The sequence below is a fragment of the Schistocerca cancellata genome, chromosome 2 (assembly GCF_023864275.1).
Source record: "Schistocerca cancellata isolate TAMUIC-IGC-003103 chromosome 2, iqSchCanc2.1, whole genome shotgun sequence".
Taxonomy (NCBI): Eukaryota; Metazoa; Arthropoda; class Insecta; order Orthoptera; family Acrididae; genus Schistocerca; species Schistocerca cancellata.
Window position 1 is genome coordinate 72,541,212 of NC_064627.1, and position 14,662 is coordinate 72,555,873.

At 41.7% G+C, this 14,662-nt stretch overlaps 1 protein-coding gene across 1 annotated transcript in view; it reads right to left on the minus strand.

Moving 5' to 3' along the window:
* Positions 1 to 1,894: 1,894 nt before the first annotated feature.
* LOC126161340 (leucine-rich repeat and calponin homology domain-containing protein-like) overlaps positions 1,895 to 14,662 on the minus strand; it is a 365,026-nt gene continuing 352,258 nt past the window's right edge. The window contains exon 2 of the mRNA XM_049917103.1: positions 1,895 to 1,992. Coding sequence (XP_049773060.1) covers positions 1,931 to 1,992 — 62 coding nt within the window. The 3' untranslated portion in view covers positions 1,895 to 1,930. The remainder of the gene's footprint in view (positions 1,993 to 14,662) is intronic.

Consider the following 14,662-nt stretch of genomic DNA (forward strand, 5'->3'; position numbering starts at 1 on the left):
TTAAAAAGAGTGGAGTGCAGGGGAGACGGGGGAGGTGCAGGAAGAAATATCAGGGTTTAGCGCGCCGTCGATGACCGATGACTGTTAAAACAAACAAACAAACACACACACACACACACACACACACACACACACACACACACACAGACACAGAGAGAGAGAGAGAGAGAGAGAGAGAGAGAGAGAGAGAGAGAGAAATGGTTCAAATGGCTCTGAGCACTATGGGACTCAACTGCTGTGGTCATAAGTCCCCTAGAACTTAGAACTACTTAAACCTAACTAATCTAAGGACATCACACACATCCATGCCCGAGGCAGGATTCGAACCTGCGACCGTAGCGGTCGTGCGGTTCCAGACTGTAGCGCCTTTGACCGCTCAGCCACTCTGGCCGGCAGAGAGAGAGAGAGAGAGAGAGAGAGAGAGAGAGAGAGAGAGAGAGAGAGAAGAGGAATGAGGGATACTAGCAGTTTCTATATGGTAACGAAGGAAAGCCAGTTGTATCCGAACACATTTCCGTTCGTAGAGTATGCTCTCTGTAGTTTTTCTTCCAGTGGGTGGGGAGGTTTAACTTGACGCCGCTTCCATTCACTCAGCATCAGCGGAAGCCGCTTTCGTTTCAGCGAATGCGAGACAGGTGCTGGGTAAGCGCTGACGCATTCCAACGTTGCGGCGCGGTTCAGCAGAAAAGCTCTGTAACTATTGGCTGGGTGCCTTACGAAAGACCGAGTCTCACGATATTCTGCCATCTCACATGTATGGGAACGCACCACAAACAACCACTCTAAATGAGCCAGCCTAAATCAGCTAGCCTTCTCACTGGTTATGACTGATGGAACCTCGACCGCACTGGACAAACCGTCTGAATTCGAATACGTGACTGGCACACAGTTTCAGAATCTCAAAGGTTTTAAGTGAAGGTTTCTATCTGGAATAGTACCTAGAACTTCCTTACCATTGTGTCCAAGTACATTACTCTTTACATTTCCCTTCTTCATTCTGTAACACCTTCAAAACACAATTTCACACAGTTTATTATGACTGGCGACACTCTTTTCCTGGAATGGACGACACAATTGAACTTTCAACTTCCAAACCTAAATAGTCTACATTTAAGCACAGAAGTTTCGCCGTCCAAAAAGCTTTAACCTTCTTATTTCAGTCATATATCTACTCTCGCAGTGACCGTGTGCTTTCCCCATCTCCACTTCGTATTACGATGAAGCCATTACGACGTATTTATCATTTACACTTCCAATTTGTGTTACTGATGTTACTAGCGGCCGGCTCCTTGAGAATGCAGCGACTCCTATTGTTTCTTCCCTGTTGAAATCTCTTAGTGGCACACTTGTGGCTGCGTATCGAGTTAGGTGATGCAGTAGTTAAAGTAGTGGACTCATTTTCGGACGGAGTTAAATTCACATCCCCGTCCGACCGTTTGATTCAGGTTTTTTGTTAATTCCCAAAAGCGATTATGGTTCCATTTGAAAAGGGTACGACCACTTTCCTGCATCGCCAATCCAAGCTTTTCCTTCGTCTTTAATGACCCTGTCGTCGACGAGATGTTAAACTCTAATCTTTCTAATTACGAAACATCGGCAGTCGAAATGTCCTGCGTGTCAACGTTTCCTTAAATTCTACGACAGCTGTGAATTGGTCTAATACCACGTTACTCGCGCCAAATTTCTATGCTTTTGAAGGAGATGTTTCATGAGCAGTCATGAGAAGGCATTCAAAAATAATGATACATCAGCTGTCTCACACGTAATCCCTATGCGACTGTTGAAGTCCACAGCCTAACGGGCAAGACCAGGCAGTCACGCTGTCTCTTAGAACTCCTGTTGCAGAGGAAAGTTCTAGATTCAAATGCTAATATTGCTATCCAGTAATGATGGTCTCCTTTAGAACGTCAACTGCTTTACACAACTGTACTTACAAAAAAATTTGGAAGTGACACCGATGAAGAAGCAATGAGAGCTGTGACTGCACCTTACCTGCAAAAAGAAAGAAAATATTAGTACCACGCTTACGGCGAATATTTATGGCAAATACTGTCGTCCGTTAAGTCAAGAACAAGCTGCAAAAAAGCGACATTGCGAACAATTGAACAATTTACTGCTGCCTCTCAAGATTTTCTTGAGCACTGGGTTCCCATTTCAGGTTGGTAGTCTGATGTCTGTTTCCTTTACTAGAACGAGTGAATAAGTTCCTGACCCATCGCATGCGTTATGTAAAGTGATGCTTAGTAAAGTGAAAATGACTATCTAGATTGAAAGCAGATCCTCTGCAAGAAGCACAAAACACTGTAGAGCGGTGGCGTTGCGCGAGTAGGGGTGGAGCTTTCTTCCTCCGCTTCCCACACCTATAGTACAGCTCAAGTTTTAAGTTTACATGCTGTGCTTATTCCAATATATCAGAGCGTTTTTTTTTTTTTTGTGCCTATTCCCTCTCACAGTAGTATAAACTTGCTGAGCGGCCAACGCGCTTAAAAATATCAAGTGTTTAAATAATACTCTTCACTCCTTGCAATAAAGTTTTTTCACGATCTAAAGAACTTCACTCGCTGCTTACGCACTTTTTATACGGCAGTCACCAGTAATCACTTTCTATGGCACAAGCTCAGAATTTAATATAAAACGGGTTCAGTTTGACAACTCCCATCGAAAACTTTCCGATACTTTCTCTACAACCGATCTCTAATTCAATGTGTGAAGATACTCTCCTCGCTATATCTACCCAAAGTGATTCTACTACTACTTTCGATGTCGCTAAAGGTAAAGACGTGGTAGCATGGTGACGCAATGCATAATTAGCATTAAAAATATCAAGTGTTTAAATAATACTCTTCACTCCTTGCAATAAAGTTTTTTCATGATCTAAAGAACTTCACTCGCTGCTTACGCACTTTTTATACGGCAGTCACCAGTAATCACTTTCTATGGCACAAGCTCAGAATTTAATATAAAACGGGTTCAGTTTGACAACTCCCATCGAAAACTTTCCGATACTTTCTCTACAACCGCTCTCTAATTCAATGTGTGAAGATACTCTCCTCGCTATATCTACCCAAAGTGATTCTACTACTACTTTCGATGTCGCTAAAGGTAAAGACGTGGTAGCATGGTGACGCAATGCATAATTAGCATTAAAAATATCAAGTGTTTAAATAATACTCTTCACTCCTTGCAATAAAGTTTTTTCATGATCTAAAGAACTTCACTCGCTGCTTACGCACTTTTTATACGGCAGTCACCAGTAATCACTTTCTATGGCACAAGCTCAGAATTTAATATAAAACGGGTTCAGTTTGACAACTCCCATCGAAAACTTTCCGATACTTTCTCTACAACCGCTCTCTAATTCAATGTGTGAAGATACTCTCCTCGCTATATCTACCCAAAGTGATTCTACTACTACTTTCGATGTCGCTAAAGGTAAAGACGTGGTAGCATGGTGACGCAATGCATAATTAGCAATGGTGGTGTTGATTCGATCTGAGGGAAGGACTATGCGCTACGAACTACCAGTGTATATGGCAGACACATGGACGTGGGGATGTAGAGTTCCTAGTAGGAGAGTCCTCTACTCTGCTGACCCTCCCTACTTATCCGACTCCGTGCTATGACGAAGTCACCACTAGAATCCCCCCCATTATGGGCTGTTGCAGAATTTTGTCTTTTTCGTTGAAATCTTAAATATCCAAGTTGGATATACGTGGGACAGCATTCGGATGACGACCAAGGGAAGCCTCTCAAAAACCTTGGTCAGAAATGGGGCATTGGGACTGATTTATTTCTGCAACAATTTATTAGTTGAATTTTAAACATACCTTCGTTGTGTGTTGTGTATGCCAGTGAAAGCTGATCGCAAAGGGAGGCTTAAAGACATATTATAGTTCAACCTACGTCAAACCTACGTGGGCGGAAAATTACTTTGACATAATTTTTCCTTAAGATTCAGCCTAATTTTGATGAAATATTGCCGACGCTCGGGAGGAACGCCGTGGACTTGAACCGCACCTACTCCCCTTGATCTACTGGGTTGCCACGCTTCTTCTTCTCGGCATTTCTATGCCGACGACCTCCAGCTCTACCTAAGCGTCAGACCTGAAGATGTAAACACTGCAATCGCTCAGATGAATGATGATTTGTCTTCAGTAGTGACATGGGCGAAAAACCTGGGGCTTAAACTAAATGCAAAAAAGACGCAGGTAATCTTAATAGCCCATCAGAAATTAATAAGTTCAGATTTCCGCGAACGGCTACCTCCTATTCTGCTCGACGGTACTCCAATACCATATCAGAAAACAGTTAAGAACTTGGGTGTAACTTTGGATGAGCATCTCAACTGGGCGGAGAATACAGTCGCAGTGTGCCGAAAGGCGTCTGCTTGTCTCTATGCTCTCAAAAAGTTTCGGAACATATTTCCACAGGACTTGAAACGCCAGCTCCTGCAAGCACTCGTTCTACCGAACCTCCACTATTGTGATGTGATTCAACAAGGCATGAGTAGTGAAAACAAAAGACGGCTAGAACTAACCACGAATGCCTGTGTGCGTTACACCTGTAACATTCGCCGATATGATCATGTTAGTGCTTCATACTCCGAGCTAGGGTGGCTGCGGCCGGACAAATTGCGTGACTACCACACACTATGTCTACTTCACCGACTCCTCGTCGCGCAAGCACCCCAGTACCTTGCTTCAGAGATTAAAAACCTGTCATGCCATCATAATCGAAACACGAGGTCACTCTTATTTGGTATCCCAACTGTGCCCACTCACAAAACAAAAACTTTTGCAAACTCCTTCTCAGTTGCCGCTGTCCGCCTCTGGAACAAACTGCCCCTTACCTTGCGCAAAATTCAATCTCCTGCTGCTTTTAAGAAGAAGTTGAAGCATTTCCTACTATCATCCTCATAACGTTCTCCACAAAATTAATGTACGAGGCAAATCCTCTCATCTGTCAAATAGCAAAGCTAGCGTCTCCTACCTTGCTCATGAGATGCCTTCCTCTTCATCTATCTCTATTAGCCACGCAATCTTCTTTTCCTTTATATTTCCTTAATTATGTTTCATCATGTCTCTCTAGTCTTCTCCTCCCTTCACCATGAGTCTCCCTCACACTCCCTGCTGCTAGCACTCCTATCTAAAATCTGTCTCTTCAATAATGTCTAATTATAACAGTACTTATGATCTCCGAATATAAACTCTATATGTATGTATTTTTCCAGGTGTACCTTTCTAATTGTTTATTTCACTTTTTGTACTAGATGTAGTTTAACATGCCTACTAAAACATATGAATGTAAAATAAGTAGAATGCCTGGTTAGATGTAAGAGAGGACCTGATGGCCCTAATCTTCCCAGGTTAAATAAATAAATAAAGAAGTGCTGATCTGATGTGGAGAATATCCATTACCGTTTAACACAGACTGTAGGTGTTCCAGCTCCTTAGCAAGGCTGTCTCCATCAGACACAACAAGAGTGCCTGGTGCACCACGAAGGACGTCCATAGTTTGTGATGGATGGTAGCAGCTACATATACCCTTCCTATCATGTTATTTTACTACCCAAAAAACTAAAGTAATCGATCACGGTTAGTGACTCATTTCGTAATGTAATTGCCTCAGAGTCCCGTGATTAACTGCACTACGTTCCCTTAGCCTTTTTTTTCCTTTTGGTGATGTTAATCTTATAACGTCTTTTCAAGACATTATCTACTCACTTCCACTGCTCTTTCAAGTCCTTTGCTGTCTCCGGCAGAATTACTATGTCACCGGCAGACCTCAAAGTTTTCATTTCTACTACCTGAACTTTAATTCCCTTTTTACATTGCTCCTTGGTTTCCTTAACTGTTTTATCATTGTACCGATTGAATAAAATCGGATTAGGCTGCAGCTCTGTCTCACTCTCTTGTACCTCCTCTCTGTTTCTGAACGTGCTGTACAGTATTTTTAGCTATTTTATCTCAGCTACCTTCACAATTTCAAAGAATGTAGTACAGTAAGGCAAACAAACAAACGGGTTTGCGGAACAGGCAGCAGTGGAAGACCTACCGTATTTTATGGACTACAAGACTCACCTTTTCCTCGAAAAATTGCCTCCAAAATTCAGGTGTGTCTTATACTCAAAATTAATACAAAAATGTCCAGTGTTTGATTTAAAATTCCCGCCAGTCTTCGATGCCAGAGGAAACCTTTCTCTATCTGGCAACATTGGATTCAACTAGCAGCAGCAGTGCACCGACGCGACGAACATGAGTTGCGGGGATTCACAAGCTTGCTAACACTGTCTTCCCCCCCCCCCCCCCCCCCAAGACATCACATACCCGGAAGGCTGTCTCGCCTATGATGTGTCATTGCAGTCTTCGGTCCCAGTGAACTTTAACTGGAAGTGATTTGTGTTATTGGTAACAGAACAATATTTTTTTTAGTAGCTAGTTTCGTAATGGGAAAAAAATAGAAGATATTCATACGATGCGGGCAGTAAGTTGAAAGTAGTAGCACATGCAGAAGAACATGGAAACTGAGCAGCTGAGTCGCATTTCGGCGCTCCACTCACAGAAAAAAAAACATTCACGATTGTTGTTGTTGTGGTATTCAGTCCTGAGACTGGCTTGATGCAGCTCTCCATGCTACTCTATCCTGTGCAAGCTTCTTCATCTCCCAGTACCTACTGCAACCTACATCAGTCTGAATCTGCTTAGTGTATTCATCTCTTGGTCTCCCTCTACGATTTTTACCCTCCACGCTGCCCTCCAGTACTAAATTGGTGATCCCTTGATGCTTCAACACATGTCCTACCAACCTATCCCTTCTTCTGGTCAAGTTGTGCCACAAATCTCTCTTCTCCCCAATCCTATTCAATACTTCCTCATTAGTTATGTGCTCTACCCATCTAATCTTCAGCATTCTTCTGTAGCACCACATTTCAAAAGCTTCTACTCTCTTCTTGTCCAAACCATTTATCGTCCATGTTACACTCCATACAAATACTTTCAGAAATGACTTCCTGACACTTAAATCTATACTCGATGTTAACAAATTTCTCTTCTTCAGAAACGCTTTCCTTGCCATTGCCAGTCTACATTTTATATCCTCTTTACTTCGACCATTTTGTTATCTTGCTCCCCAAATAGCAAAACTCCTTTACTACTTTAAGTGTCTCATTTCCTAATCTAATACCCTCAACATCACCCGACTTAATTCGACTACATTCCACTATCCTCGTTTTGCTTTTGTTGATGTTCATCTTATATCCTCCTTTCAAGACACTGTCCATTCTGTTCAATTGCTCTTCCAAGTCCTTTGCTGTCTCTGACAGAATTACAATGTCATCGGCGAACCTCAAAGTTTTTATTTCTTCTCCATGGATTTTAATACCTACTCCGAATTTTTCTTTTGTTTCCTTCACTGCTTGCTCAATATACAGATTGAATAACATCGGGGAGAGACTACAACCCTGTCTCACTCCCTTCCCAACCACTGCTTCCCTTTCATGCCCCTCGACTCTTAGAACTGCCATCTGGTTTCTGTACAAATTGTAAATAGCCTTTCGCTCCCTGTATTTTACCCCTGCCACCCTCAGAATTTGAAACAGAGTATTCCAGTCAACATTGTTAAAAGCTTTCTCTAAACCTACAAATGCTAGAAACGTAGGTTTGCCCTTCCTTAATCTAAGATAAGTCGTAGGGTCAGTATTTCCTCACGTGTTCCAACATTTCTATGGAATCCAAACTGATCTTCCCCGAGCTCGGCTTCTACTAGTTTTTCCAATCGTCTGTAAAGAATTCGCGTTAGTATTTTGCAGCTGTGACTTATTAAACTGATAGTTCTGTAATTTTCACATCTGTCAACACCTGCTTTCTTTGAGATTGGAATTATTCTGAGGGTATTTCACCTGTTTCATACGTCTTGCTCACCAGATGGTAGAGTTTTGTCAGGACTGGCTCTCCCAAGGCCGTCAGTAGTTCCAACGGAATGTTGTCTACTCCGGGGGCCTTGTTTCGACTCAGGTCTTTCAGTGCTCTGTCAAACTCTTCACGCAGTATCTTATCTCCCATTTCGTCTTCATCTACATCCTCTTCCATTTCCATAATATTGTCCTCAAGTACATCGCCCTTGTATAAACCCTCTATATACTCCTTCCACCTTTCTGCCTTCCCTTCTTTGCTTAGAACTGGGTTTCCATCTGAGCTCTTGATATTCATACAAGTGGCTCTCTTATCTCCAAAGGTCTCTTTAATTTTCCTATCTTACCCCTAGTGAGATAAGCCTCTACATCCTTACATTTGTCCTCTAGCCATCCCTGCTTAGCCATTTTGCACTTCCTGTCGATCTCATTTTTGAGACGTTTGTATTCCTTTTTGTCTGCTTCGTTTACTGCATTTTTATATTTTCTCCTTCCATCAATTAAATTCAATATTTCTTCTGTTACCCAAGGATTTCTACTAGCCCTTGTCTTTTTACCTACTTGATCCTCTGCTGCCTTCACTACTTCAACCCTCAAAGCTACCCATTCTTCTTCTACTGTATTTCTTTCCCCCCATTCTTCTCAATTGTTCCCTTATGCTCTCCCTGAAACTCTGTACAACCTCTGGTTCTTTCAGTTTATCCAGGTCCCATCTACTTAAATTCTCACCTTTTTGCAGTTTCTTCAGTTTTAATCTACAGCTCATAACCAATAGATTGTGGTCAAAGTCCACATCTGCCCCTGGAAATGTCTTACAATTTAAAAACTGGTTTCTAAATCTCTGTCTTACCATTATATAATCTACCTGAAACCTGTCAGTATCTCCAGGCTTCTTCCATGTATGCAGCCTTCTTTTATGATTCTTGAACCAAGTGTTAGCTATGATCAAGGTGTGCTCTGTGCAAAATTCTACCAGGCAGCTTCCTCTTTCATTTCTTAGCCCCAATCCATATTCACCTACTATGTTTCCTTCTCTCCCTTTTCCTACTACCGAATTCCAGTCACCCATGACTATTAAATTTTCGTCACCCTTTACTACCTGAATAATTTCTTTTATTTCATCATACATTTCTTCAATTTCTTCGTCATCTGCAGCTGTTGTCATATAAACTTGTACTACTGTAGTAGGTGTGGGCTTCGTATCTATCTTGGCCACAATAATGCGTTCACTATGCTGTTTGTAGTAGCTTACCCGCATTCCTATTTTCCTGATTAGCGGGCTGCTATTTAAAAAGAACTGAAAAAAATGAGGAAGAATAAATGTGCAAATAGAGCGCTGAATGCAAAATGGCCAAAATCAGAAGATGATGAATTGAAATGGATTCAAGTACACTGTCGAAATGGCATGCCCTTCCATGTTAAAACAAAAATTATTCAAATACACGTTCCTAACCTAGCGCTACAGTGGAACTTAACAGACTTTAAGAGCGTAGTTGGTTGGTGCTACAGGTTTATGAAGCGTCGTGAACTTAGCATGCGAACCAAAACCAAAATATCTCAAAAAATGCCACAAGAGTATGAAGTGAAAATATATATCCTTCGCTTTATTAACCAATATCGACAGAAAACCATTGCGGAACTAAACCAAATAGCGAATATGGACGAAACTCCGCTGACACTTGACGTGCCGAGTAACAGAACTGTTGTCATGAAAGGTGCTGAAACTGCAACTATAAAAACAAGGGCATCAAAGAAGCACTACGCTGTTGTCCTTTTATGTTGTGCTGACGGTACTAAACTTAATCCAATGATTATTTTCAAATGCAAAACAATGATAAAACCTTCTGAAGTACCGCTAGGTGTTGCTGTTCACGCATGTGACAAGTACTGGAGGGACGAGGCTGGTATGAGATTAAGGATTAGCAGGTTGTGGAAGAGAAGGAAAGGTGATTTATTGAAAATGAGTTCTCCTCCTTTGCTAGATCAGTTTAGCAATCATGTGAAAAATATTGTGAAACAGAAACCTAGACAGGGAAATAAAGAGCTTGATGTTATTCCGGAAGGACTTTCTTCACAACTGCAACCCCTTGATGTCTCGAGAAATGCACCATTAAAGTATATATGAGAGAAATGGAACAAATGAATGATGGATAAGTTCACGCCGAAAGGAGCTTCAAAACGACCTACAATCAGTGGATAAAACAGCCATGATCTAGAATGAAAGAAGTTATAAAATATTTCAGGTACGGCGAATGTAACGCTCTCGATTGCAGATCATCTTATATATGAAGAGGACGACGATTACGACAAGCAGGAGGAGGATATTAGTGTTTAACGTCCCGTCGACAACGAGGTCATTAGAGACGGAGCGCAAGCTCGGGTGAGGGAAGGATGGGGAAGGAAATCGGCCGTGCCCTTTCAAAGGAACCATCCCGGCATTTGCCTGAAGCGATTTAGGGAAATCATGGAAAACCTAAATCAGGATGGCCGGAGACGGGATTGAACCGTCGTCCTCCCGAATGCGAGTCCAGTGTACTAACCACTGCGCCACCTCGCTCGGTACGACAAGCAGGAGGAGGAGAGAGTTCAAACGACGATTTTCAGGGATTTTAAAGGTCAGTTCGGTTTTATAAACTAAGAATTTTTTTAGTTGGGCTTCGCAGTCTAATAATAAAAATGGTAAAAACGTTATTTTAAAAAAAATGCTTAAAAATTAAGGTGAATCTTATATTCGGTATAACTTATAGTCTATAAAATACGGTAAGTTTGACCGTAATGAAAATCAAATGCATATGGGCGGATGAGGCGAATGGACAAAATAAGTTTCTTTTATTAGATTCTTTGATAAGGAAAGTTCGAGCAGAGACCGTATAAACCATTTCATTGCACAGATTTCTGTCCGTGAATTATCTGATTTCTATGAAAGCCCTCGTTTTTCTCCTCTAAATTGCGATGAACGAAGCGTTAAAAATACGTTACCTCCGCGCTGTGTAGTGGGACGAAATTAAGCGTCACCCATACACCAAAGTCAGCCCAGTTTGCAGGTGACTATAAGTTTAATTTAGTTTGTTTATATATTTTTCTTATTATTGGTAATAGATGTGAATTATCTAAAAGTTTTGTATTTTTTTTAATGTGTTTCATGTACGGAGAGGGCGGCGCAACGAACGGAGACAGCATCTTCGTTGCCGCGACCAGAGAGGAAATTGCTGGCCGCTATACGTCGCGGGTCGACAGCCGAGGAGCAACAGAAGATCCTGGAACCGAGTTGTTGCGTCGTGTTTCTAAAAATTAAAAATGAATTTGTATACTCTTTTGTACAACAATGACGTCATATAGAGCGTAATCTTATTGAAAAGTCAGTCACTAATTCTCAACGCTCAAGTTCACATCTGTATGTGTAGGAAGCTAATAAAATAGTGTATGCTACTAAAGTTGTAACACGTGTCTTGAAGATTTATTTATGAAGAATTATGTGAACGGATTAATAATATATTTGACAAGATTAGTGATTCTTACGGCGTTCATCGAAACTTTGAATCTCAAAAGTTTATTTAATGGGTGATTTTGATATCGATTAGATCAAGATAACGTGTGTCAATATAATTTCTGAGGAGAAAACAAACGAAATTTAAAATCGAAAAGTTTACGCAAACCAATTGGCCCGAGTGATGTAATTCTTTGCATACGACTCAACTGATGTTTTACAGTTTCGTTCAAGAACCATTCTGTGACAATTTAAAAAGAATATAAATCATTTTGAAGTGGGTTGTAACTGACGTAGGTGACGAAGTCTGCACATGGTCATATGATAAACGAAAGTCATTCCTAAACAAAACCTATACGTCGTTACACTACAGCTGCCAAGAATTGGTGGAAACTAAACGAGGAGTTGTTATTAAATCGCGATCAGCTAAACAGTAATGCCGTTCGAACTAACGGGTGTTACGCTATTGTCAGAAAGATGGAAGCTCTCCGCTGTGCGGATTTCGTGGAATATAATCCCCGCATCTGCAATAAATCACGACAGGCGATTACCGTGGCGGCTCGTGCAACGCTTGGCGCAGCTGCTGGCGAAACGGAATCAATTTACGCTTCGCTAGGGAGGCACGCCGCACACCCCTCCGCGCGGCCAAATTGCGGTTTCGCAAATTGGAGATTGCTATACCTCTGCCTGTACATAATCCAGCTGCGATTCTCCAACTCAATTTCTGATGACGAGAACGAAGCAATGCACATTCAAACATTCAGATTTCAATATTGTTTTACGAGTCGGTACAATCTGCGAGAGAACGAAATTATTACTCTTATCCTCTCCATCCGAACAGGTCTCTGAAGACTCAACAGTACTGACCGACCGCCATGTCATCCTCTTCCTATAGGTGTCACTGGATGCGGATACGGAGCGGCGTGAAGTCAGCACACTGCTTTCCCGGCCGTTGACAGTTTCCCTAATCGGAGCCGCTACTTCTCAATGAAGTCAATTTGCCTCACTAGGGCTCAGTGCACTCCGCTTTCCAACAGCGCTCGGCTGACGGTCACCCATCCTTGTGCTAGCCAATCCCGACAGCGCTTAACTGTGGTGATCTGACGGAAACCGGCGTTAACCACTGCGGCAATGCCGTTGACCTTATTACACAGAGCTATTCAAAAAGAAGGAACAGATTTGGAACATTTACTGCTTTCAAATTGCAAAAGATAGAAAAAGAACTCCAACGTTCCTGGAGAGAGAAAGTTCAAATTTTTATGCATTCCGAATTTCTCGAAGCACATCCGACGTTAACTGAATGACACGATTCCAGGACGTTGGAGTGGAAGAGGAGGAGCAGAAGATGAACTTCATCGGCGGCGGCCACCCAGGTCTCCAGACTTCACACCTTGTGACTCATCTGTGGGGTTATGTAAAACACAGTGTTTTCATCCCCCCTAAGTCTGAAACTCTTGAAAGACTGAGACATGGCATTGTTGAAGCTGTGAATTCGATAACGAGAAGCCAGCTGCTTCGTGAGTGGTAGAACAGGACCCAAAATTTTGATATTTGTCGTGTAACACGTGATGTTCACAATAAATGGATAAAAATTTGAACTTTTTTCTTTCAAGGAACACTGGAAATGTGTTTCTTTCTTTTGTAGTTTGGAAGCTATAAATGTTTGAAATCTGTTCCTTCTTTTTGAATGGCCCTGTTCTTATGCACTGGGCAATTTATAGCAGAGCACACAGGATAATTTGACACTTAGTATCTAATTAACAGAAATTAATGTACAGTTGGAACTTTAAGTAGCTATAAGCTAGATCCTGAATTTCTACAACAAATAAGAGCTGTATATATATTAGGAGGGAAGTGGAAAAAGAAATCTGCTTCAGCCTTTGAGAAAATTTGCATACTACGTGATCCTACGTGATAATCAGGACGCATGTTATCCGTGAAACCATACATTAGGTTTGCACCGAGCGTTTTTTATCTCGCTTCTGCATCCACATATATTCAGGGGGTTTCAGAATTCCTGTTACAGGCTTCTACGCGTTGTAGCTGGTACCTCGTTGATAAAATTCTAGTAAGGAACCCATGTCCGGTAATGCAGCATTTGGATATAAAATAAGTTTGAATATCAGGTCACTTTCAAATATCCGGCTTCACGTGCGGACACTCAAAAGAGGGCGCCGTCCTAGGTATAATGATGACATTACATACAATTTCCATCCGATCACAAAAACGGCTGCAAGAAACTAGTGCTTCCACAACTAGGAAGGTTGACTGCAGTGCTCCACGGACACGCCGCACACTCGATTTGAAGAGGGTGTGCTTCGTCGGGTAGAAGAGAACCCGACGACTAGCACTCGAAACATCGTCTATGCTACGGGCTCCTGTAGAGGAGACAGGTCAGAGCTTTGCCCGTATCGTGAAGCGGGAGACTTCATGCGAATATTTTACTCCATTCTCGCGTGGAGCGAGAGAAACATACTTCAGTACTTGCCTTAATTTTACGGTCCTTAAGCAGGGTGTACATTAGATGCAGCAGAATTATCGGACGGTCTTCTTCTAGTACTAGTTATCGCGAGAAGAATGTGGTTTTTCTTCCAGAAGTTCTCATTCCGCGTGCACCTCTGTTGCACTTAAGGATCAGCTGTTAAAATACTAGAGAAGTTGCCTCGTATCTTTAACCGCGATGGTGATGTAACAGTTCCTTTTCTTATCAATTGAATTTGACAGTCTCACCGAAGCGAAAGATGTTAACTGAACTTAGCGACACATATGCAAAAATGTGTCTATACTAGCGACCTCTCTGTTCGCTAAATAAATAAACGGAGTTAACACTCTCCTTAAAGTTGCATGTGACATTATTTACAGCTACACTCGAAACATCGTACCTTAGTATTTGAGATGAAATAATATCTCCACGCAAGAAGAATGTAATTTGACTGTTGGCTGTTCACAATACTCTTAATATCGCAAAAAGCCATATATATTGCCGCTATAGCAGCTTAACGATCACAGTACTGAAAAAAATTTTGTAAGCAAAGGTGATGTATTTTTCTCTCGGATACTAGCGGCAGTATCGTAATAACTTCAGTAAAATTGGTCGATTCGTCGTACGTCCAATCGGTGCGATCGAACTATTAACAATTTGTTCCATATGGCGTGACTATAACCTTTAAAAGTGATATGCTTAAAAAAATCTAAACTGACCTGTCTTAATGACATTATCACCTCTTTCGGGATCATTGTTCGATTGCTGTAGCCTAAGCTCTAAA